This window comes from Leptodactylus fuscus, chromosome 5, assembly GCF_031893055.1.
Source record: "Leptodactylus fuscus isolate aLepFus1 chromosome 5, aLepFus1.hap2, whole genome shotgun sequence".
Taxonomy (NCBI): domain Eukaryota; kingdom Metazoa; phylum Chordata; class Amphibia; order Anura; family Leptodactylidae; genus Leptodactylus; species Leptodactylus fuscus.
In genome coordinates, this window is record NC_134269.1 from 173,657,808 (window position 1) to 173,681,857 (window position 24,050).

General features: G+C 45.6%; 1 protein-coding gene across 1 annotated transcript in view; it reads right to left on the bottom strand.

Moving 5' to 3' along the window:
• Nucleotides 1-369: 369 nt before the first annotated feature.
• The window catches only part of DOCK2 (dedicator of cytokinesis 2), a 522,773-nt gene continuing 499,092 nt past the window's right edge, over nucleotides 370-24,050 (bottom strand). Inside the window, exons 49-52 of the mRNA XM_075274736.1 lie at nucleotides 12,153-12,336; nucleotides 7,929-8,049; nucleotides 6,684-6,826; nucleotides 370-480 (exon numbers count right to left, since the gene is read on the bottom strand). Of these exons, the coding sequence (XP_075130837.1) occupies nucleotides 406-480; nucleotides 6,684-6,826; nucleotides 7,929-8,049; nucleotides 12,153-12,336 (523 nt within the window). The 3' untranslated portion in view covers nucleotides 370-405. The remainder of the gene's footprint in view (nucleotides 481-6,683; nucleotides 6,827-7,928; nucleotides 8,050-12,152; nucleotides 12,337-24,050) is intronic.

Genomic DNA, 24,050 nt, shown 5'->3' on the forward strand with positions numbered 1-24,050 from the left:
TGCAATCTCTATGACCTGTGCAAAGCTCTTTGTGCTGTAGAAGAACGGGGGGGGGGACTGTACCAACTTAACCCTGTGGTGCTATTCTATACAGTAAGCAATACTGTAGGAATTTCCGTCCCTGCAGGTTGGATATATCTCAAGCTATGTCAGTTTTAAGATAAGAAATCATTTTGTTCATTTGTTACATTTTGTTCAGAACAAATACCATAAGCAGTCTTACGTCTAGGACAAGGCAAAAACCCCATAGCAATTATAAACTGTATATGATGGTCAGCACCAACTATGGTACACAGACATTTTTTTTTTTTTCAGAATTTTTACACTTTTATAGATGAATAATTGAAGGTGATTTGACATGAAACTGAATCCCCACTCAGAGTATTGTTATCCTGAAGTCAATGCTCACAGGTCGATTGACAAGGTTTCATTTTGCTGGTCCGTCATCTGCTTTCCATCTTCATTGACCTTAGAGGAGAGCTGCAAAATAACAGATAAGCTATTACTAATGTGTATTATTTATGCTATAAAAACACCTGACATGTAGCTATAGCAGGACACGTTCTATATTTCCACAACCATCGATTTTTTCTTGGCCATTGAAAATTGTCAAATCAATCTCTATTTAACAGCTACAAAATGACCATTGAAATCAGACGGACTGGTTACCATCGCCACTTTAAGCAGAAAATTCTGAACTTGAAAAACTACATTTATTTTGGTCTTTTCTATACATAAGGATAAAACACACAGTGTTATAGTGATGTCACAAATAGGACACTGTGTACACTGAGACTCACTCACAAGGTGCAGGCGCCATTAACAGACCCTAGTGCAGAAGACCCGGCCACTTATTTCCATGGCAAAATTAATAATATCTGTCAGGAAATGACTGCCCGATCTCCAGGTGACATTGATCCCCTCACCCACTGCACTTCAGATTGTTCATTCCCATCTTTTGACCCTGTTACAAAAGAGAAAGTCTCTCAGCTACTTTCTTCGTCTCGCTCTATGACCTGCAGTAGTGACCCTGACCCCTCACACCTTCTCCAGTCTCTGTCGCCTGTGGTCACAACATACCTAACTAAAATATTCAACCTGTCTCTCTTCTGGAATTTTCCACTATTGAAATAATCTTCCCTTGACACGTCCTGTGCTGATAACTATCGATGCATTATCTCCAAAATCTTGGAATGCTTTCTTCTTGACCCCTTACAATCTGGCTTCCGGACTCTGCACTCTACTGAAACAGCCCTCACAAGTCTTCAATGATCTCCTGACGGCTAAATCTAATGGTGACTTCTCATTCTTCTGGTACGATTCCAGGGATACCAAATTTATATGGTTTTATTTACATTTTGACCCCTTAAAAAAAATCCAAAACTGTGTTAAAAATTTTTTTTCCTAAAAGTCGCCATATTCTGACAGCCGTAACTTTTTTTATACGTCAGTGTACGGGGATGTATAGGGCGTCTTTTTTTGCGGGGCCGGGTGTACTTTTTAGTTCTACCATTTTCGGGAAATGTTATTGCTTTGATCACTTTTTATTCAAATTTTTATCAGAATCAAAACAGTGAAAAAACGGCGGTTTGGCACTTTTGACTATTTTTCCCGCTATGGCGTTTACCGAACAGGAAAAATATTTTTATAGATTTGTAGAGCGGGCAATTGCGGACGCGGGGATACCTAACATGTATGTGTTTCACAGTATTTAACTACTTGTATATGTGTTCTAGAGAAAGGGGGGGTGATTTGAATTTTTAATACTTTTTAAGTTTTTAAATTTTTTTTTTTTTTTTTTTGCATTTATTAGATCCCCTAGAGGTGCTGAACCCCATAGGGTCTGATCACTAATGCAATGCATTACAATGCTAATGCATTGCAAAAAATCATCATCATTGCAGACCGGCCCAGAGGTTTTAACAAGGCTCCCGGCTGTCATGGCAAAATGACGTCGGCCCTGGAGCTTGGTCCAGGCGCCGGCGATCACCGGCAAAATGGCGGCGCCCATGCTCTGCCGGGAAAATGGCGCCTCCGGCGCCTTTGACCGTGGCGCTGGAGGGGTTAATGCCTCTGATCGGTCTGGGGACTGATCAGAGACATTAGCGCCAGTTGTCTACTGCTTAAAGCAGTAGACACCCGGCAGCTATGGCGGCCGCCCGACTCCCGGGTAGTCGCCATAGTTACACACCCGGCATGCGCCGTACTATTACGGCGGATGTCGGGAAGGGGTTAAAGTCAGGTTATAAGCTTTTGATTCCACAACATGTATAAGCGACAGAACTTTTGTCAGGGACTGTATCTACTCAGTAATCCACAGCTTGTGAGGGGCTATGTTCGCGTATATTATTGTGGATGTTATAACTGTATGTCTTTAATCTAATATACATTGGCAATGTTGTGTGTCCCATCTACTCTAATCCACGTGTGCGATGTATTAAGTATAGGACAATCTATATACTCTAATTTTTAGGAATATCACCAATACTATGTCAAGTGATACTTTGAATATTATGTTGTAAAACTCGACATTTGTTGTATTCGCTGCGATAAACACTTAAGGGAGAGTCAAGACATTAAATTACATGAGGATCATACCTGTGCCTGGGAAACCTAATCCTTTTATAAAGTAGTTAGCTACGGAAACCCACGGACCCTATAGACTATAATTGGGATCCTCCGGGTTTCTGGCCAAAAAATTTTAGCTAATCCCATCCACACATTGCAGCAAAGCATTGAATGCCTGACATTTTCAGTATAGGTAGAAAAGGGGCGGAAAGACTGCAGAGCAAACTCAGAGCAAAACTCTGCGAAAATGCAAAGAGGAATTGCGGAAGAAAATCATGCGTTGGAAACACATTGCGTTTTTGTTTGCACATGTTTTTTTGCTACATAGAGCCTTAGCCTAACACAGGATTCATGTGCTGTTCTTTTATCTGAAAAATTATGGTTAAAAACATATTTCCTAGTAATAAAACCCTAATCAGCCAGTGTTCTGTATATGGTAAAATAGTGACATCTAGTGACCATCTTATGCACTACAATTACAACTCAATACACTGAGGGACTATACTAAAAACTAGTACAATGACTATGGGCCAAGATAAAAGCAGAAAACTCACTAGATATTTTCTTTTATTTAACACGAGTGTTCCTCACTGCTACAATAAAGGCGGTAACACACTGTCTTCATCCTTACACCGGTGCTGTACTTGTCCACAGTAATACAATTGCAGGAACATGAAGTTGCAGCATATGCCGCTCATGAGGCTTTTCTATATCTGTTTTATAATAAATTCATAAGTGATATTTGCCACTGATTCTGTTGTGCAATGACATTAAACATCTGTAGCCATAGCTGTACAGCAGCGCCAGTCTTCTAAATCACTTCCATTAATGCTAAGAAGAAAGCTTTCATTATGTAACAGGAGAACGTTTTACTGTTATGTGTATTGTCGGTGATATCAGATGTATCCTCACTTAGTGTAATTTATCCTCAGGTCTTGTTTTATATGGATACATATAGTTTGTGTATGAATAAACTGGGTACACAGTTCTATAGAAGTCTTTGTAGCTTACATAGTGGCCCCTGCACACAGTATTATGCCCCATAGTGGCCCCTGCACACAGTATTATGCCCCATAGTGGCCCCTGCACACAGTATTATGTCCCCATAGTGGCCCCTGCACACAGTATTATGCCCCATAGTGGCCCCTGCACACAGTATTATGTCCCATAGTTGCCCCTGCACACAGTATTATGCCCCATAGTGGCCCCTGCACACAGTATTATGCCCCATAGTGGCCCCTGCACACAGTATTATGCCCCATAGTGGCCCCTGCACACAGTATTATGTCCTTTAGTGGCCCCTGCACACAGTATTATGCCCCATAGTGGCCCCTGCACACAGTATTATGTCCCTTAGCATACCTCCCAACTTTTGAAGAACCGAAAGAGGGACAAAATGTGCGGCGAGCGTAGCGCGTCGCGGCAAATTTAGCCCCACCCACTTTTGTGTTGACTCCGCCCACTAGTTAATTTTTCATGTGCCCGCACACAGTATAATCCTCCTACAGTCACCCGTAAATCATATGTCCCCCCTCTATCTCTCCCCCAGTTTCATATACACCCTTCATCTGCCCCCAGATTCATGTCCCTCCATCTCTGCCCCCAGATTCATGTCGCTCCATCTCTGCCCCCAGATTCATGTCCTCTCCATCTCTGCCCCCAGATTCATGTCCTCTCCATCTCTGCCCCCAGATTCATGTCCTCTCCATCTCTGCCCCCAGATTCATGTCCCTCCATCTCTGCCCCCAGATTCATGTCCCTCCATGTCTGCCCCCAGATTCATGTCCCTCCATCTCTGCCCCCAGATTCATGTCCCACATCTCTGCCCCCAGATTCATGTCCCTCCATCTCTGCCCCCAGATTCATGTCCCTCCATCTCTGCCCCCAGATTCATGTCCTCTCCATCTCTGCCCCCAGATTCATGTCCCCACATCTCTTCCCCCAGATTCATGTCCCACATCTCTGCCCCCAGATTCATGTCCCACATCTCTGCCCCCAGATTCATGTCCTCTCCATCTCTGCCCCCAGATTCATGTCCTCTCCATCTCTGCCCCCAGATTCATGTCCCTCCATCTCTGCCCCCAGATTCATGTCCCTCCATCTCTGCCCCCAGATTCATGTCCCTCCATCTCTGCCCCCAGATTCATGTCCCACATCTCTGCCCCCAGATTCATGTCCCTCCATCTCTGCCCCCAGATTCATGTCCTCTCCATCTCTGCCCCCAGATTCATGTCCCCACATCTCTTCCCCCAGATTCATGTCCCACATCTCTGCCCCCAGATTCATGTCCCACATCTCTGTCCCCAGATTCATGTCCCTCCATCTCTGCCCCCAGATTCATGTCCCCATAGTGGCCCCTGCACACAGTATTATGTCCTTTAGTGACCCCTGCACACAGTATTATGCCCCATAGTGGCCCCTGCACACAGTATTATGCCCCATAGTGGCCCCTGCACACAGTATTATGCCCCATAGTGGCCCCTGCACACAGTATTATGCCCCATAGTGGCCCCTGCACACTGTATTATGCCCCATAGTGGCCCCTGCACACAGTATTATGTCCCTTAGTGGCCCCTGCACACAGTATTATCCCCCATAGTGGCCCCTGCACACAGTATTATGTCCCCTAGTGACCCCTGCACACAGTATTATGCCCCATAGTGGCCCCTGCACACAGTATTATGCCCCATAGTGGCCCCTGCACACAGTATTATGCCCCATAGTGGCCCCTGCACACAGTATTATGCCCCATAGTGGCCCCTGCACACAGTATTATGCCCCATAGTGGCCCCTGCACACAGTGTTATGTCCCATAGGGGACACCCATGAACAATTATACTCTGGCATCTGAAAAAACCCCAGAGTATAATAATCAGAGACCTAATGGATCGGATACAAACATAAAAACACAGTTATTTCCTTCTCCCTGGCTCTGATGCAGTCCCTGCTGATGTCGGCCATCTTCAATGACGTACGGGATGTCACGTGAGAGCCAGGATTGCATTGCGACGCATAATGACGCAAGCCCCAGCCATGTGACATCAGGGATGTCACACAAGTAGGCCTGAAGCCTGCCTGGAGCCAGGAGATGTAAGTAACACTGTTTTATATGTTCCCTCACCTCCCTTGGGTATACTACCCAAAATAAGCCTCCGAGAAGATTTTTACAGGGCAACATTTTTATACATTCTTGTGACAAGGCTCAGTGTCTAAATCAGACCCTTCCTGTAATCATCTACATATCTGCCTGAGATATAACTGCATGCCATGTTTTGTAGCAACACGACACGTCTATCTGGGTGCATTGTTTGTCAATGTGTCTACTTACCTGACTTTAAAAAATGACAATATAACTGTGAAATCAAACTCAAGATGAAAAAACTTTTATTGTGCTCGATCATATAGAAATAGGTCAGATAAGATCATCTATATAAGAATTAAATATTGCTAATCTCAGGAAACTTGCACATGGGAGGCCTAGTAACTGAAAAAGGATTGTGACTGCTATATATCCGTTTAGTCAGTGTGTTCCTTGCTGTATGACGACAACCACAGGCTTCTACAGCTAGATCACTGCAGTAACAGAGAAATGCCAAGGGAGTATTCCAGCTAAACCTCTATAGTCCCTCAGCCGTCAATTTATGTCTACCATGTACACAAAGCAGTTATTATTATTTTTTTTTATGTAGATTGTGATCCCCATATAGGGATCACAATGTACATTTTTTTCCCTATCAGTATGTGTTTTTTGGAATATGGGATGCAAACACGGGGAGAACATACAAAGTCCTTGCAGATGGTTTTTTGCCCTTGGCGGGATTTGAACACCAGGACTCCAGCACACGTTATTATTATGAATACATAATATATATGTTTATTGGGACATCAGACACTTTATGGATATGCTCAGTATTCACTTGGTTTATTGTTTACACCCCATATACTGTATGACTGGGCACAGCTTAGTAAAGGGGTAACCCAGGCATGTACCTCCAGTACTGGTTGTGGAGTGGGGGGCACAACAAGCTACGTTATGTTTTTAGATATAGAGGAAGGGTAGTGAACTGACTTGTAGGAAAGCCTAGCTTCAGCGATGATGTCTGGTCATTACTCACCATTGTCTTAAAGAACTGATTCATTTTGCTTTTCTTGGGGATCCTCTTATCTGACTCCAGGGTTCCTGTATTTGGTTGGCTCATCCTGTGGCTCTGGTTCTGGTCTTCATATGTTGGACCATTGGCAACTGATAAAGTTAACGCTGAAACAAAAAGAAGAATTGCATGGAAGCTTATTACATCCTTAGGATGTAGGAGAATAATAAAAATGGTTTAATATACTGTATGTTTTATAAGCAGCTTCCTTCATAGCAGATTGTCATTGTGCCATGCTCATCCTCCTTATAGCATCACAACAGAAGAGGTCGTGTAGGCCGAATCCTCTTCTGGCCATTCTGCTGCATTGCTTTCTGTTGGCCCTGAACTATGCACACTCCCTAGGATTCTTTGCAATTCAATTAAGCCTCTTTCTTCGTCAGGAGTGCTGTCAGAATCCCCTGAACTTTGGGGGCTGCTGAGAGAACCTGCCCACCAAAGATCTGGTAACTTGTACAGTATGGCCTGAAGGTTCACCACATCAATAATATCTGATGGAAGATCTATAATGTGTGAAAGCACTTGACCACTTGTCTCAAAGTTTGGGGCTTTACCCTGTTATGTACCCACTTTAAAGAGAATTTGTGTTTATTCCCCATACTGACCCCAGTATCATGTAATAGCCTTTCCTATTGTGGTTCTTACTAAGATTTCTGATGCTGAAAAGTCAGGTTATAAGATTTCATGAACTTAACTAGTCACGGAGGGGGCGGCTTCATCTAAACCGCACATTATATGACTGAGGTCCAGGCATACAATACACAAGGCATCCGTATCAGACAACTTAGTCTATGGTACTATAACCTGCCTTCTGATGCACAATTTCCTCAATCTGGATTCTCCTGACTCTGGTCTCAACCTGTCTTCTCTTCAGTAAAGCCCTCAATGTGTGAAGGTTTGTTCCATTATTTTATTACATTCTTTGACCTGGTCTCTGGATCTCCTGGACTATATTCTGGGATTCTATGTTAGACACATGTCTTAAATCTATGTTATAATATTGTCGCTCCTGGCCATGAGCTACAATACTTCTCCCAATAGAAATCTTACTTGTGTCACAAGTAATATGATTTTTTTGCTTCTGTCTACACATAAGTCCTCCCTTTCCAAATGGTACTATAAAAAGGGCTTACAAACATATTACGCTTTGTACTGTATACTGTGTATTTTTGCACAACCATTGTTACTGCACAGAGTATTGGATGTTACCTGGAATCGTTGGCATTGAGCGACTTGCAAAACTCATTTGCTTAAGAACAGAAGTGCTTAGTGGTGCTGATACATGGTCGGACAGGTTGGTGTCGCTCATAAATTCCTGCTTTCGTGACAGCTGTAAGATATAAGGGCATCAGTGAACAGCAGAACAATTGTAGCCTGTCGTGAATTCTGTTTATGATGAAAGCAACAACTACAGCGCTGTCTCACTAGGGACACCAACAGTGCGCGACTTAGATTCATGACTTTGCTTGGGCCTATAGCTAATGTATAAATTCTCACCCCTTGCACATGAACATGGACACACTTGGCTGCTGAGTTGCATTAAACAAATATACAGCTAGACCATGAAGTGTCCCCTAACCCTTATATAACAGATATATAAAATTACGCTGCAGTTTTAGTTTTCTTTTTTACTACAAGGCATAGTGTAACCTGAGGTATAGTGAGTTCTTACCCAGCCTGAGAGCCTTACAAGTAGGCTTTCATTGACCTGTATAGAAAAAGTGACTTGTGGCCAGAGTTTGCATAGGCAGGTCAATGCAATGATCACATGACCAGACAGAGGACCAAGTCATAGATTTTATTAGAAGGAAGAAGTGCCACGGGAGTGAGCTCGCTGTGTCAGGTTATATTGTGGTCCAGTGGCGTAACTAGGAATGGCGGGGCCACGTGGCGAACCTTTAACATGGGCCCCCCCCCTCTAAAGACCCCGACCGATTGCCCATTTTTTCCTACATTCCTGCAGGCGCTACTATGCCCCATAATGGCCCCTGTACACAGTATTATACCCCATAGTGGCTCCTGTATACAGTATTATACCCTATAGTGGCACCTGCACACAGTATTATGCCCCATAGTGGCCCCTGCACACAGTAATATGTCCCATAGTGGCCCCTGCACACAGTATTATCCCCCATAGTGGCCCCTGCACACAGTATTATCCCCCATAGTGGCCCCTGCACACAGTATTATACACCATAGTGGCCCCTTCACACAGTAGTATGTCCCATAGTGGCCCCTGCACACAGTATTATCCCCTATAGTGGCCCCTGCACACAATATTATACCCCATAGTAGCCCCTGCACACAGTATGATGCTCCATAGTGGCCCCTGCAGCACAGTATTATGTATTGTAATAACCCCTTCATCCCCAGGCGGCAGGCAGCTGCCAGCACAGTACTGTGTGCTGACAGCCTGCCCTGCACACATAGGTTAAACTCACCAGTCTGCACTCACTCAGCACTGCTCACTCCATCCCCTGGCTCTGTCTTCTTCCTGCACTATGTCTCTGCCCCTCCCCCGCTGTCAGGACGCAAGCTGAGGCTCTCCACTGCCCGGAACCAGACACCTTAGGTGGCCTCGGGCCTCAAAAAGTAAAATGTATTGTTTATTTCTTTTTTTTGGCATATTAACTAGTGAGAGGGCCCAGGCCCTCTTAGGTGTCGGGCTCTGTGACAGCTGCTACCACTGCTACCGTGGTAGTTACACCACAGTTGTGGTCTATACTAAAGGGCAAGAGAATAATCCTTAAATTCATCCATGGTGCATGGGACCGCGTATTTTGGTCCTGATTTTGCGCCTGCCGCGACGGTTACGATTTCCGACAGTCGCGGCTTCCTGCTCCAGAGTAGGCCCAATTCAATGGGCCTAGTACAGAGGGTGCTGACGTGAGGCAGACACCAGGGCTGAATCAGCCGCAGAATCAGCCTGAAAAAGGGCAGCTCGCTTCTTTTTTTCCGTGAGCTAGCGGTCTACATAGACCTCTATTGGGAGGGGGGAGGATTCTGACGTGGATTCAGCGCTAACATCCGCCCCCTCTTGCCCCGTGTGAATGAGCCCTTAAATTTATCCAGACCAGAGTCCTAAATGTATAAATTCTCAGACAACAGATTATTGGATACCAGCACCATTGTCACATCAGCAACCATAACCAAAAATACCAAACTACCAAACTACACTCCTCAATTTATCAGACCCCAGACCATTAAAATTCATCCGTTCCCAGAGATTCAGACCACAAAATTAATTTCCACAATTATAAGATCCCCAGACCATTAAAATTCACCAAACCTCAGACCAGATCCAAATGCAAAAATTTACAACCCGTAGAAAACCGATAAGAGGAAAGAGAACGTCAAGTACTTATTGTTCCAGAAATACATGGAGAAATAGATGGCAGAAATAAATACAGCAAAAGCTGAATTCACACACTTCCTTTTTCTTCTGATACATAAAAAGCGAACAGTATGACTCTGGATATAACTCTATTTATATTTTCTATCCATTCCTGTCTTTGGCTTAAAGAAATTCCATCAAAAGCCCCATGTCTGAATTTAACAAGCCGAGGAATTGTTCCAATTAGTGTTGCAGGTCACATTTTACCACTAGATGGCAGATAAAGTAAAAAAAAGGACTAACGAAGACAATGGAAATCAAAACAGCTTCAATGTTGTAATTAAAACATAACATGAAGGTAAATTCCTTTTAGTCTCCAGCAGAGGGCGAAAACAAACGGCTGGAGATTTTGTGGAACGGCTTCTCATAGATTTCTGGCAATGGAAAGGGTGAAGTGAAGCTTTCTGACTCAGCACAGTCATCTGTAATAAATCTGGGTCTCAAACACACAGAGAGAAAAGCTGGAGGTCTATAATCTAACCGCTCCTAATCCCCTCCTGAAATACAATTAATTGACATTGTCAAAAACAAAAAAATGTGGATCAATCCCCGAAACCTTCCTGCAAATAGAGTGTGAGAAGAGCTAAGCGAACTCCATAGTGCTGCTCATAATATGCCCCAAATAATAAAATGCAATGCAACATACCGCCAGAGCAGCTCCAACAGAAAATACCGCTCAAGACGAGCTTAAAAACTACCATAGTGCGGCTCAAACTACCTAAGAAGAAGTGCCAAACACCACAGTACAGTGTCACGGGTATCAGCAATGCCCCCACAACCTGCTCCTCTCCTAATAGCAGGGACAGTCACCCGATTCCACCTCTAGTCCATTGGCAGCAGCATTGTTTCCAAATTTGCAGCAAACTATTCCCTAATTCAGTTCCACGCCTCCGACAGTCAGAGAGGAGATGAGAGAAGTGCCCCCTACCAGATTACAGTGCTCATCCTGCAGACTCCAGTGGAACTGATCCTGGGTGAAGGACCTGAGGACTGTGGTGACGATACAAAGCTGCCATTATCTGTGCAGTTTCTGCCTTTAGGCCGAGGCCCCACGTTGCAGAAACGCAGCTTTTTTGTGTTGCAAATTTTGTTGCAGTTTTTTGAGCCAAAGCCAGGAGTGGAATGAGAAGAAGGTAGAAGTATAAGAACTTTCTGGATATTTCCCATTCCCTTTGTAGACATTCTTGGCTTTGGCTCAAAAAACCACAACAAAATCTGCAGCAAAAAAAAGCTGCGTTTCTGCAACGTGGGGCCTCAGCCTTAGAGTCCATATTTGTGGCAAAAGTATTTGTGCCTTACAGGCAAGTGCATCTCTCTTCCCAATAAGGCCCATCCTACAGAACGATGGCAGTGCTATATATGTGTTCCAGAGCTATATACATGCTGTATGCATACTTTTCTACAGGAATGGTGTCACTATTTTTTATAAAGGTATGGTGTCATTTTATAAAAGGCAGGCTGGAAGTCTTCATTAGGCCCCTGGCTGCCATATAAAGGCTTCAGATCCCCACAATTTCATTCACAAAGGTGCCGATAGCTAAAGGAGGAAGCTCCTTTTTCCTAAAACCATTTAAATGCTGTGGTTGCTATTGACTGTGGCATCTAAAGGGTTAAACATCCAGAATTGGCAAACCTTTAGGAGTAGGTGACTAGCTGTGAGTACAGATCCAGGCACCCACTTCTGATAGTGGGGGAGATCCTGCAGTATTTGGGTCCATTCGCACGGAGTATTTTGGCGTGGAAAAAAAAAGCCTCCCATCGACTTCGATGGGTTCCGCGCGGAAAACGGAACCCATCGAAGTCAATGGGAGGCTTTTTTTCCATGCAGATTCTGACATGGATTGTGTGCCAGAGTCCATGCCAAAATTCTCAATGTGAATGGACCAGCACCATTGAGGTAAAAAATCAAAATAATGCCCATTACCAGTTACCCAAAGTTTTTATAAGGTTGAGGCCAAACCAGTTGCTCATCTCCCATTGTAGTTTGCACTTTGGCAAACATTGAAACGTATTACAATGTTCCATGTTCCATAACTCACTCTCTTTGACTCTGACAGAGAAGCCTCAGAAGCGTTTTTTTCATCAGAAAACACGACGCTGCTTCTTTTATTTTTCTTGCGAGATCTTCGCAATTTCACATCGGGTTCACTGGACGCTGGAGAAGGATCACCTTCATTTTCAGGAGTTTTCGATTTGGACATGGACGCATCAAGATCAAAGTTTCTGAAAAATCAAAAGCATTCCAATATGCATTACATGTACAAGAACTCTCAATCATGTATTATTATGGCAAATTATTATAATTAGTATGGAAGACAGTTAAACACTAATGCATGGGACGTGAATATAGCATTACAGAATGATATGACTACCAGAAGGAACGTGAAATTACCCGTATTACCAATAGTCATGCTTTGCATTTCAGGATCCAACACACCGTATCTATTTCATGTCCTTGTAATGTCCAGAACCTGCACCATTCTGGCCCTTACAATCTAACAATGTGGTCATAGCTTGTGGACTCTTGAACAATATAAATCTTTTAAAATTATTTTGAATATTTTTCATGCTTTTTTTATGCATTTTTATCCAGAGACAGAATCCATAAAGTTATAAAGATCCAAAAAATTACCAAAAAAAAGTACCAAAACCCGTATGAAATACTGAATGTATCAACATTACTAGTAAGTGTGTGACTCTTTAGAATTTTAACATATTATGATCAGTCTCTGCTCCTAAAGCCGAAATCTAATGCACGTTAGTTTTTAGACATTTTTTTTTAGCCAGTTTTTTTGTGAAAATAATGATAAATTTGACTTCTTTGCAAACACCTTCCAACTCTTAAGAAAAGTGGGAAGAGCAACACTAATATGGAAAAAAAAAGTCATAATTACTAGAGATGAGCGAACAGTGTTCTATCGAACTCATGTTCGATCGGATATTAGGCTGTTCGGCATGTTCGAATCGAATCGAACACCGCGTGGTAAAGTGCGCCATTACTCGATTCCCCTCCCACCTTCCCTGGCGCCTTTTTTGCTCCAATAACAGCGCAGGGTAGGTGGGACAGGAACTACGACACCGGTGACGTTGAGAAAAGTAGGCAAAACCCATTGGCTGCCGAAAACATGTGACCTCTAATTTAAAAGAACAGCGCCGCCCAGGTTTGCGTCATTCTGAGCTTGCAATTCACCGAGGACGGAGGTTTCCGTCCAGCTAGCTAGGGCTTAGATTCTGGGTAGGCAGGGACAGGCTAGGATAGGAAGGAGAAGACAACCACAACAGCTCTTGTAAGAGCTAAATTCCAGGGAGAAGCTTGTCAGTGTAACGTGGCACTGACGGGCTCAATCGCCGCAACCCAGCTTTCCCAGGATCCTGAATGGAATACACTGTCAGTGTATTCCCGTATACCCGATATATACCCCGATACCCGTTCCAACGGTGTGCCCCCCCACCTTCACCCCAGAAATACCCTGCAAGTCCCCTAGCAATAGAATTGGGGCTATATACACCCACAATTTTTACTACTGGTATACAGTGCCATTGTCTGACTGGGAATTCAAAGAATATATTGGGGTTATAAATACCCTCATTTCTTGCTACTGCCATATAGTGCCAGTTTCTGACTGGTAATTCAAAGAATATATTGGGGTTACGTGCACCCACAATTTTTACTACTGGTATACAGTGCCATTGTCTGACTGGGAATTCAAAGAATATATTGGGAATACAAATACCCTCATTTCTTGCTACTGCCATATAGTGCCAGTTTCTGACTGGTAATTCAAAGAATATATTGGGGTTACGTGCACCCACAATTTTTACTACTGGTATACAGTGCCATTGTCTGACTGGGAATTCAAAGAATATATTGGGAATACAAATACCCTCATTTCTTGCTACTGCCATATAGTGCCAGTTTCTGACTGGTAATTCAAAGAATATATTGGGGGTTACGTGCACCCACAATTTTTACTACTGGTATACAGTGCCATTGTCTGACTGGGAATTCAAAGAATATATTGGGAATACAAATACCCTCATTTCTTGCTACTGCCATATAGTGCCAGTTTCTGACTGGTAATTCAAAGAATATATTGGGGTTACGTGCACCCACAATTTTTACTACTGGTATACAGTGCCATTGTCTGACTGGGAATTCAAAGAATATATTGGGAATACAAATACCCTCATTTCTTGCTACTGCCATATAGTGCCAGTGTCTGACTGGGAATTCAAAGAATATATTGGGGTTACGTGCACCCACAATTTTTACTACTGGTATACAGTGCCATTGTCTGACTGGGAATTCAAAGAATATATTGGGGTTATAAATACCCTCATTGCTTGCTACTGCCATATAGTGCCAGTTTCTGACTGGTAATTCAAAGAATATATTGGGGTTACGTGCACCCACAATTTTTACTACTGGTATACAGTGCCATTGTCTGACTGGGAATTCAAAGAATATATTGGGAATACAAATACCCTCATTTCTTGCTACTGCCATATAGTGCCAGTTTCTGACTGGGAATTCAAAGAATATATTGGGGTTACGTGCACCCACAATTTTTACTACTGGTATACAGTGCCATTGTCTGACTGGTAATTCAAAGAATATATTGGGGTTACGTGCACCCACAATTTTTACTACTGGTATACAGTGCCATTGTCTGACTGGGAATTCAAAGAATATATTGGGAATACAAATACCCTCATTTCTTGCTACTGCCATATAGTGCCAGTGTCTGACTGGGAATTCAAAGAATATATTGGGAATACAAATACCCTCATTTCTTGCTACTGCCATATAGTGCCAGTTTCTGACTGGTAATTCAAAGAATATATTGGGGTTACGTGCACCCACAATTTTTACTACTGGTATACAGTGCCATTGTCTGACTGGGAATTCAAAGAATATATTGGGAATACAAATACCCTCATTTCTTGCTACTGCCATATAGTGCCAGTTTCTGACTGGTAATTCAAAGAATATATTGGGGTTACGTGCACCCACAATTTTTACTACTGGTATACAGTGCCAATTTCTAACTAGGAATTCAAAATGCGCAAGGCTCCCGGAAAGGGACGTGGACGAGGCCGTGGGCGAGGTCGGGGGAATGGTTCTGGGGAGCAAGGTAGCAGTGAAGCCACAGGGCGTCCCGTGCCTACTCCTGTGGGGCAGCAAGCATTGCGCCACTCCACAGTGCCAGGGTTGCTTGCCACATTAACTAAACTGCAGGGTACAAACCTTAGTAGGCCCGAGAACCAGGAACAGGTCTTGCAATGGCTGTCAGAGAACGCTTACAGCACATTGTCCAGCAGCCAGTCAGACTCTGCCTCCTCTCCTCCTATTACCCAACAGTCTTGCCTTCCTTCCTCCCAAAATTCCGAAGCTTTACAGAACAATAACCCAAACTGTCCCTGCTCCCCAGAGCTGTTCTCCGCTCCTTTCATTGTCCCTCAACCTGCCTCTCCACGTCACGATTCCACGAACCTAACAGAGGAGCATCTGTGTCCAGATGCTCAAACACTAGAGTCTCCTCCATCTCCGTTCGATTTGGTGGTGGATGACCAGCAACCCACCCTCATCGACGATGATGTGACGCAGTTGCCGTCAGGGCATCCAGTTGACCGGCGCATTGTGCGGGAGGAGGAGATGAGACAGGAGTTGGAAGAGGAAGTGGTGGATGATGAGGACACTGACCCGACCTGGACAGGGGGGATGTCAAGCGGGGAAAGTAGTGTGGATGTTGAGGCAGGTGCAGCACCAAAAAGGGTAGCTAGAGGCAGAGGTCAGCAGCTTAGGCGAAGCCAGGCCACACCCGGAATCTCCCAAGATGTTCCAGTTCGTACCCAGCCCCGAAAAACTCCCACCTCGAGGGCACGTTTCTCGAAGGTGTGGAGTTTTTTCAAGGAATGCGCCGAGGACAGATATAGTGTTGTCTGCACAATTTGCCTCTCGAAATTGATTAGGGGCTCTGAGAAGAGCAACCTGTCCACCACTTCAATGCGCCGTCATTTGGAATCCAAGCACTGGAATCAGTGGCAGGCAGCAACGGCAGGACAAAGGCCGCCTGCCGTTCACGCCACTGCCACTGCCTCTGCCACTGCCTCTGCCTCTGCCTCTGCCACTGCCACTGCTGACTGTGCTGGCGATGCACTCCAGAGGACGAGCCAGGACACCACTTCATCTGCCTCCGCCACTTTGTTGACTTCTACCTCATCCTCCCCTGGTCCTGTCTTATCTCCTTCTCCTGCACCATCAAAGGCACCATCAGGCGTTTCTTTACAACAACCCACCATCTCTCAGACATTGGAGCGGCGGCAGAAATACACTGCTAACCACCCACACGCGCAAGCCTTGAACGCCAACATCGCTAAACTGCTGGCCCAGGAGATGTTGGCGTTCCGGCTTGTTGAAACTCCCGCCTTCCTGGACCTGATGGCAACTGCGGCACCTCGCTATGCCGTCCCTAGCCGTCACTACTTCTCCCGGTGTGCCGTCCCCGCCTTGCACCAGCACGTGTCACTCAACATCAGGCGGGCCCTTAGTTCCGCGCTTTGCACAAAGGTCCACTTGACCACCGACGCGTGGACAAGTGCATGCGGACAGGGACGCTACATTTCACTGACGGCACACTGGGTGAATGTAGTTGAGGCTGGGACTGCTTCCCAAACTGGCCCGGTGTACCTCGTCTCCCCGCCTAACATTCCTGGCAGGGACACGAGAAGAACACCCCCCTCCTCCTCCTCCTCTACCGCCTCCTCCTCCGCCACCGCCTCCTCCTCCGCCACCGCCTCCTCCTCCGCTGTTAGATTGACCCCAGCTACGAGTTGGAAACGTTGCAGCACTGGCATTGGTAGACGTCAGCAGGCTGTGCTGAAGCTGATCAGCTTGGGGGACAGACAGCACACTGCCTCCGAGGTGAGGGATGCCCTCCTCGATGAGACGGCAATATGGTTTGAGCCGCTGCACCTGGGCCCAGGCATGGTCGTTTGTGATAACGGCCGGAACCTGGTAGCAGCTCTGGAGCTTGCCGGACTCCAACATGTTCCATGCCTGGCCCACGTCTTCAACCTAGTGGTGCAACGTTTCCTAAAGAGCTACCCCAATGTTCCAGAGCTACTGGTGAAAGTGCGGCGCATGTGCGCCCACTTTCGCAAGTCGACAGTAGCCGCTGCTAGCTTAAAATCTCTCCAGCAACGCCTGCATGTGCCACAACACCGGCTTTTGTGCGACGTCCCCACACGCTGGAACTCAACGTTTCAGATGTTGAATAGAGTGGTTGAGCAGCAGAGACCTTTGATGGAATACCAGCTACAAAACCCTAGGGTGCCACAAAGTCAGCTGCCTCAGTTTCACATCCATGAGTGGCCATGGATGAGAGACCTTTGTGACATCCTACGGGTCTTTGAGGAGTCCACAAGGAGGGTGAGCTCTGAGGATGCGATGGTGAGCCTTACAATCCCGCTCTTGTGTGTTCTGAGAGAATCCCTGATTGACATCAGGGATAACTCAGATCACACAGAGGAGTTAGGGATAGCATCCGATCCGTCACAGCTGGAGAGTAGGTCCACACATCTGTCCGCTTCACTGCGTTTAATGGAGGAGGAGGAGGAGGAGGAGGAAGAAGAGTTGTCCGATGATGTGATGGTGATACAGGAGGCTTCCGGGCAACTTCGAATCGTCCCATTGTTGCAGCGCGGATGGGTAGACATGGAGGATGAGGAGGAAATGGAGATTGAACTTTCCGGTGGGGCCAGAGGAGTCATGCCAACTAACACTGTGGCAGACATGGCTGAGTTCATGTTGGGGTGCTTTACAACCGACAAGCGTATTGTCAAAATCATGGAGGACAACCAGTACTGGATCTTTGCTATCCTTGACCCCCGGTATAAAAACAACATCTCGTCTTTTATTCCGGTAGAGGGGAGGGCCAATCGCATCAATGCTTGCCACAGGCAATTGGTGCAGAATATGATGGAGATGTTTCCAGCATGTGACGTTGGCGGCAGGGAGGGCAGTTCCTCCAGTAGGCAACCAAGTTCTCAACAGTCCACACAAACGAGGGGCACACTGTCTAAGGTCTGGGACACCTTGATGGCACCCCCTCGCCAAAGTGCCGCCACGGAGAGTCCTAGTGTCACCAGGCGTGAGAAGTATAGGCGCATGTTGCGGGAATACCTTTCCGACCACAGCCCTGTCCTCTCCGACCCCTCTGCGCCCTACACGTATTGGGTGTCGAAGTTGGACCTGTGGCTTGAACTTGCCCTATATGCCTTGGAGGTGCTGTCCTGTCCTGCCGCCAGCGTCCTATCTGAGAGGGTGTTCAGTGCAGCCGGTGGCATCATCACTGACAAGCGCACCCGTCTGTCAGCTGAGAGTGCCGACCGGCTCACTTTGATAAAAATGAACCACCACTGGATAGAGCCTTCATTTTTGTGCCCACCTGTGTAAAGCACCCCAACATGAAACTCCATGTCTGTACTCAACCTCTCCAATTCCTCCGCATCCTCATACTCATCCACCATAAGCGTTGCACAATTCTGCTAATACTAGGCTCCCTCCAACATGATTTCCCCCAACTCTGCTGGTTAGAGGCTCCCTCCACCCTGATTTCCACCAACTCTGCTGGTTAGAGGCTCCCTCCACCCTGCTTTCCCACAACTCTGCTGGTTAGAGGCTCCCTCCACCATGAATTTGCCCAAACTGGGCTGGTTAGAGGCTCCCTCCACCATGAATTGGTCCAAACTGGGGTTTTTAGAGGCTCCCTCCACCATGAATTTGCCAAAACTGGGCTGTTTAGAGGCTCCCTCCACCATGAATTGGTCCAAATTGGGGTTTTTAGAGGCTCCCTCCACCATGAATTTGCCCAAACTGGGCTGGTTAGAGGCTCCCTCCACCATGAATTGGTCCAAACTGGGCTGGTTAGAGGCTCCCTCCACCATGAATTGGTCCAAATTGGGGTTTTTAGAGGCTCCCTCCACCATGAATTGGTCCAAACTGGGCTGTTTAGAGGCTCCCTCCACCATGAATTGGTCCAAACTGGGGTTTTTAGAGGCTCCCTCCACCATGAATTGGTCCAAACTGGGCTGGTTAGAGGCTCCCTCCACCATGAATTGGTCCAAACTGGGTTTTTTAGAGGCTCCCTCCACCATGAATTGGTCCAAACTGGGGTTTTTAGAGGCTCCCTCTACCATGAATTGGTCCAAACTGGGGTTTTTAGAGGCTCCCTCCACCATGAATTGGTCCAAACTGGGGTTTTTAGAGGCTCCCTCCACCATGAATTTGCCCAAACTGGGCTGTTTAGAGGCTCCCTCCACCATGAATTGGTCCAAACTGGGTTTTTTAGAGGCTCCCTCCACCATGAATTGGTCCAAACTGGGGTTTTTAGAGGCTCCCTCCACCATGAATTGGTCCAAACTGGGGTTTTTAGAGGCTCCCTCCACCATGAATTTGCCCAAACTGGGCTGTTTAGAGGCTCCCTCCACCATGAATTTGCCCAAACTGGGCTGGTTAGAGGCTCCCTCCACCATGAATTGGTCCAAACTGGGGTTTTTAGAGGCTCCCTCCACCATGAATTGGTCCAAACTGGGGTTTTTAGAGGCTCCCTCCACCATGAATTTGCCCAAACTGGGCTGTTTAGAGGCTCCCTCCACCATGAATTTGCCCAAACTGGGCTGTTTAGAGGCTCCCTCCACCATGAATTTGCCCAAACTGGGCTGGTTAGAGGCTCCCTCCACCATGAATTGGTCCAAACTGGGGTTTTTAGAGGCTCCCTCCACCATGAATTGGTCCAAACTTGGCTGTTTAGAGGCTCCCTCCACCATTAATTGGTCCAAACTGGGCTGTTTAGCGGCTCCCTCCACCATTAATTGGTCCAAACTGGGCTGGTTAGAGGCTCCCTCCACCATGAATTGGTCCAAACTGGGTTTTTTAGAGGCTCCCTCCACCATGAATTTGCCCAAACTGGGCTGGTTAGAGGCTCCCTCCACCATGAATTGGTCCAAACTGGGTTTTTTAGAGGCTCCCTCCACCATGAATTTGCCCACACTGGGCTGGTTAGAGGCTCCCTCCACCATGAATTTGCCCAAACTGGGCTGGTTAGAGGCTCCCTCCACCATGAATTGGTCCAAACTGGGTTTTTTAGAGGCTCCCTCCACCATGAATTTGCCCACACTGGGCTGGTTAGAGGCTCCCTCCACCATGAATTGGTCCAAACTGGGGTTTTTAGAGGCTCCCTCCACCATGAATTTGCCCAAACTGGGGTGTTTAGAGGCTCCCTCCACCATGAATTTGCCCAAACTCTGCTGGTTAGAGGCTCAATCCACCCTGATTTTCAAAACAAATGTTGGTGCCAACCTCAACTTACTACAAGGGCCAAATTCACTGCTGGTGACAAGCTCTCCTCACTGCAAGTGCCAAATACACATGTTTCAAGGTGTTTTCCTACTGTCAGAGATGTGGTATTGAGTGTGTAAAGTGTGTAGTTGTTAGGCTGTGATGTTGGGGTAATAGAGGGTCTTTGGTGTGTTAGATGCCCCCAGACATGCTTCCCCTGCTGTCCCAGTGTCATTCCAGAGGTGTTGGCATCATTTCCTGGGGTGTCATAGTGGACTTGGTGACCCTCCAGACACGGATTTGGGGTTCCCCCTTAACGAGTATCTGTTCCCCATAGACTATAATGGGGTTCGAAACCCATTCGAACACACGAACATTGAGCGGCTGTTCGAATCGAATTTCGAACCTCGAACATTTTAGTGTTCGCTCATCTCTAATAATTACAAAAAATCAGTGACTTATCATATAGCGTGGACCCAATTGACTCAAAGTCCAGCAAGGGATTCACTGGTTCACTTGCAGGTCAGTCCAAGCCTGTACATTGTAGATGTAATAATACTTTCCGAACAACACTAGACCATTTTTAGGCTGCGGAAAAGCAACTGTTTTCGTTGTAGGCTTTGCTGTATTTTGTTTGAGCCAAAGCCAGGAATGGATTTAGCAGAAGGGAGTAGTATAAGTACTTGATATATATTTCCCATTTCTTTTGTAGTCAATCCTAAATTTGGCTCAAAAAACCGCAGCAAAATCTGCAACAAAAAAAGCTCAGTTTCTGCAACATGGGGTCTTAGTCTTAAAGGGGCTGTATCAGCAAAGTTTTTCTTTATGAGCCCCACATATGCGTGAATAGCCTTTAAAAAGGCTATTCAGGCACTGCGAATGTTATTTTAACTGCACCCCCCCCCCCCCCCCGTTTTAAAATAAAACCATAAAAATGCAAATATGCAAATTATACTTATCATGCACAGTGGGCGGTCATGCACGGTCCGACGTCATCTTCTGGCACACCTTCCTCTTTTTTCGGCGATGCCCTCCAGTCCTGGCTCTTCCCGCCTTCGTCGTCCTTTTCTTCCGGGGGGGATTGGTTCAAATCCGGCGCATGCACAGTATCGCTTGCCTCAAGGACACAAGCATACTGCCATTGAGCAAAATGGCACTGGAGCGTGCGCAGTAGTGCTCCGGAGCACCAGTAGTCTTCAATTGTATTGACATTTCGCATGATACCCACTGAACGCAGAACCATTTATCAATAATAGATGAGACTTTCACAGGATATGTGCTCTTTTAACACATACTTTGCTCAATTAATGTTAATGTAACATTTCATTGGTAAACTCTAATTATTCCCAGCCGTGTTTTTTCTTAAGTAATTCTTCCCCCCACTGGCATCTAGCGCGCTCCTGATGGGCAGCCATTGTTGCTCTTTTGCACTGAAATTCCTAAACACTGCAATTCTCACAGCATTATTTGTACTGAAAGGCGTAATGAGCGCACTTTGGAAAAATAAGATATTAGCAGGGAAGGCTAAGGCAAACATAAATTATGGCATTTTACATTCTCGAGCAGAAAATCTCCCCTGCCAGCCATTCTTTAAATGATCAAAAAAATGAAGCTGCTCGCAACAACGTATAATTAGAGAGGCAAGTTTAGTACGGAGGGAAGCCGCTGACATTCACAAAGAAGAGAGCGCAACGCCTGTATGATGGGAGAGGAAATGATTTCCTTAAGTGAAATAAATAAGAATGGGGTCTACAATATTCCTTTTTCTTTGATACAGTATTTACATGACTTGTGTTCAGTAAGTGGAGGGAGGAGAAGAGATGTCACGACGGCCATCACTATATCACAACAGCCCCTCTGGTCTTTTGTCTACCAGTCTATAATTGGTATGATTCGTTGTCTGTACAAGTAAGATGAGCAGTGCAAAATGGCTTTAGTAATAATGGGGTCTATCAGGTTTCCAGCAATAAAATGTTGGACAGAATGCGATATTCTTGCTGATAACAATACCAGACCTTTATAGAACACCTTGCACACATGATGAGCACTTACTATCATCATATAAAGTAATAGCATCTAACTAGACTCTTCATGATTGGTGGGGGTCTATTGTCATGAGAATGAAAGGCGCCAGTACTAAATCAGCAATACACCCCCTTCTGTGTGCACAATGGCTCTCCCAGCCGTCTTGCATGAAGCTGCTTTCCTATACTGCAAAGTGGCCAGGGCATGGTTGTGCGGAGAAAGAGTGTAAAGGTGGCAAGTCACAATGAAGGGTCCACGAATCATCCCTGCGGACCCTTTATTCTGAAGATCAGTAGGGATACCACCCATCATAAGGTAACGGCATAGTTTAAAACTTTATGAGATGGAAGACCCCTTACAAGAACTCTTTTAGGCTAAGGGCCCCATGGGACGTCCCACAGCTAAAAAGTGCTGCGGGAAAAAACGTGGTGGCAATGCATCGTGGTTGTTCCCGCAGGGCTTTAAACAGAAAGTTTGCAGAGTTTTCCTCTGTTGACTTTCTGTTACAGTTATATCTATGGGGAAACTGCCGGCATTCCCGTAGATATAATTGACATCCTGTGATTTCTGGTTTTGGAAATTGCAGAGTGGCCGCACCGCAGTTTTTACTGCAAAGTGGGAATCCCATCCCTTTGCACTTACTGATTAAAGCCACAATTTCCCAGCGGCATTTCTGACGTGGGCAAATTGTAGCGTTTCCATCCCTAGGGGCCCCGGCCTTATGCATTTTGCATTTTTAAAAATACATTTGCTAAGGTTCTGGTTTATTTTTTGTTGAAATTGAGTTCCATTATTGGAGAACACAATAAAAAAATTCTGACTGAAAGAGAACCTTCCATGGCCCGATACTGGCAGATTTATATACCGCTAGAAAGCTGACAGTCTGCTGAATTCAGTGCACTGTCAGCTTTGCCTGTATTCGCCTTGGGGCCATTCGTTTCAGCACCGATATCCCTCCACTGTCAGAAGAGCGGGCCTGACAGTTCAACATCATTGCTGAGCTGTGCGGAATGCCCCCCTGACAGTATATGACTATGGAAGAGTACTGTTGAGGGGAAGAGAGTAGCGGGAAAGGGTCCTTCACAGCCCAGCGATGACATTGAGCCATAATGTTGCCCCTTTTGACAGTGGAGGGGTATTGGCGCCAAAATTAGCAGCACCAATATCTCTGGCACCGGAGTGCATACTGGTAAGATATACTGTAGAACACCACCGATGTCACAGGACATGAAAAGTCCTCTTTAAGGTCCCCTTTTTAGAAAATTTGTCACCAAGGACAAGATCATCACAAATATAGTAGATTTATTTTATTTGATGTTTATTGCCATCAGGAAGTAACTTTTTTCTACAAAAAGCAACTCTCATATGACTCTCTGAATGGAAAAAAGTCATTGCTTTCATAAGATAAGATAATCCTTTAATAGTCCCACAGTGGGGAACTTTCATAAGCCCCCCAAGTTTAAAGACAAAATGGCACATTTGCAATGGGGAGGGGTTCATATATTTTTATAGTGGTCAGAGTTTCTCTAATACAATGATCCAATTCCCCAGCAACACTATGAATGCATTA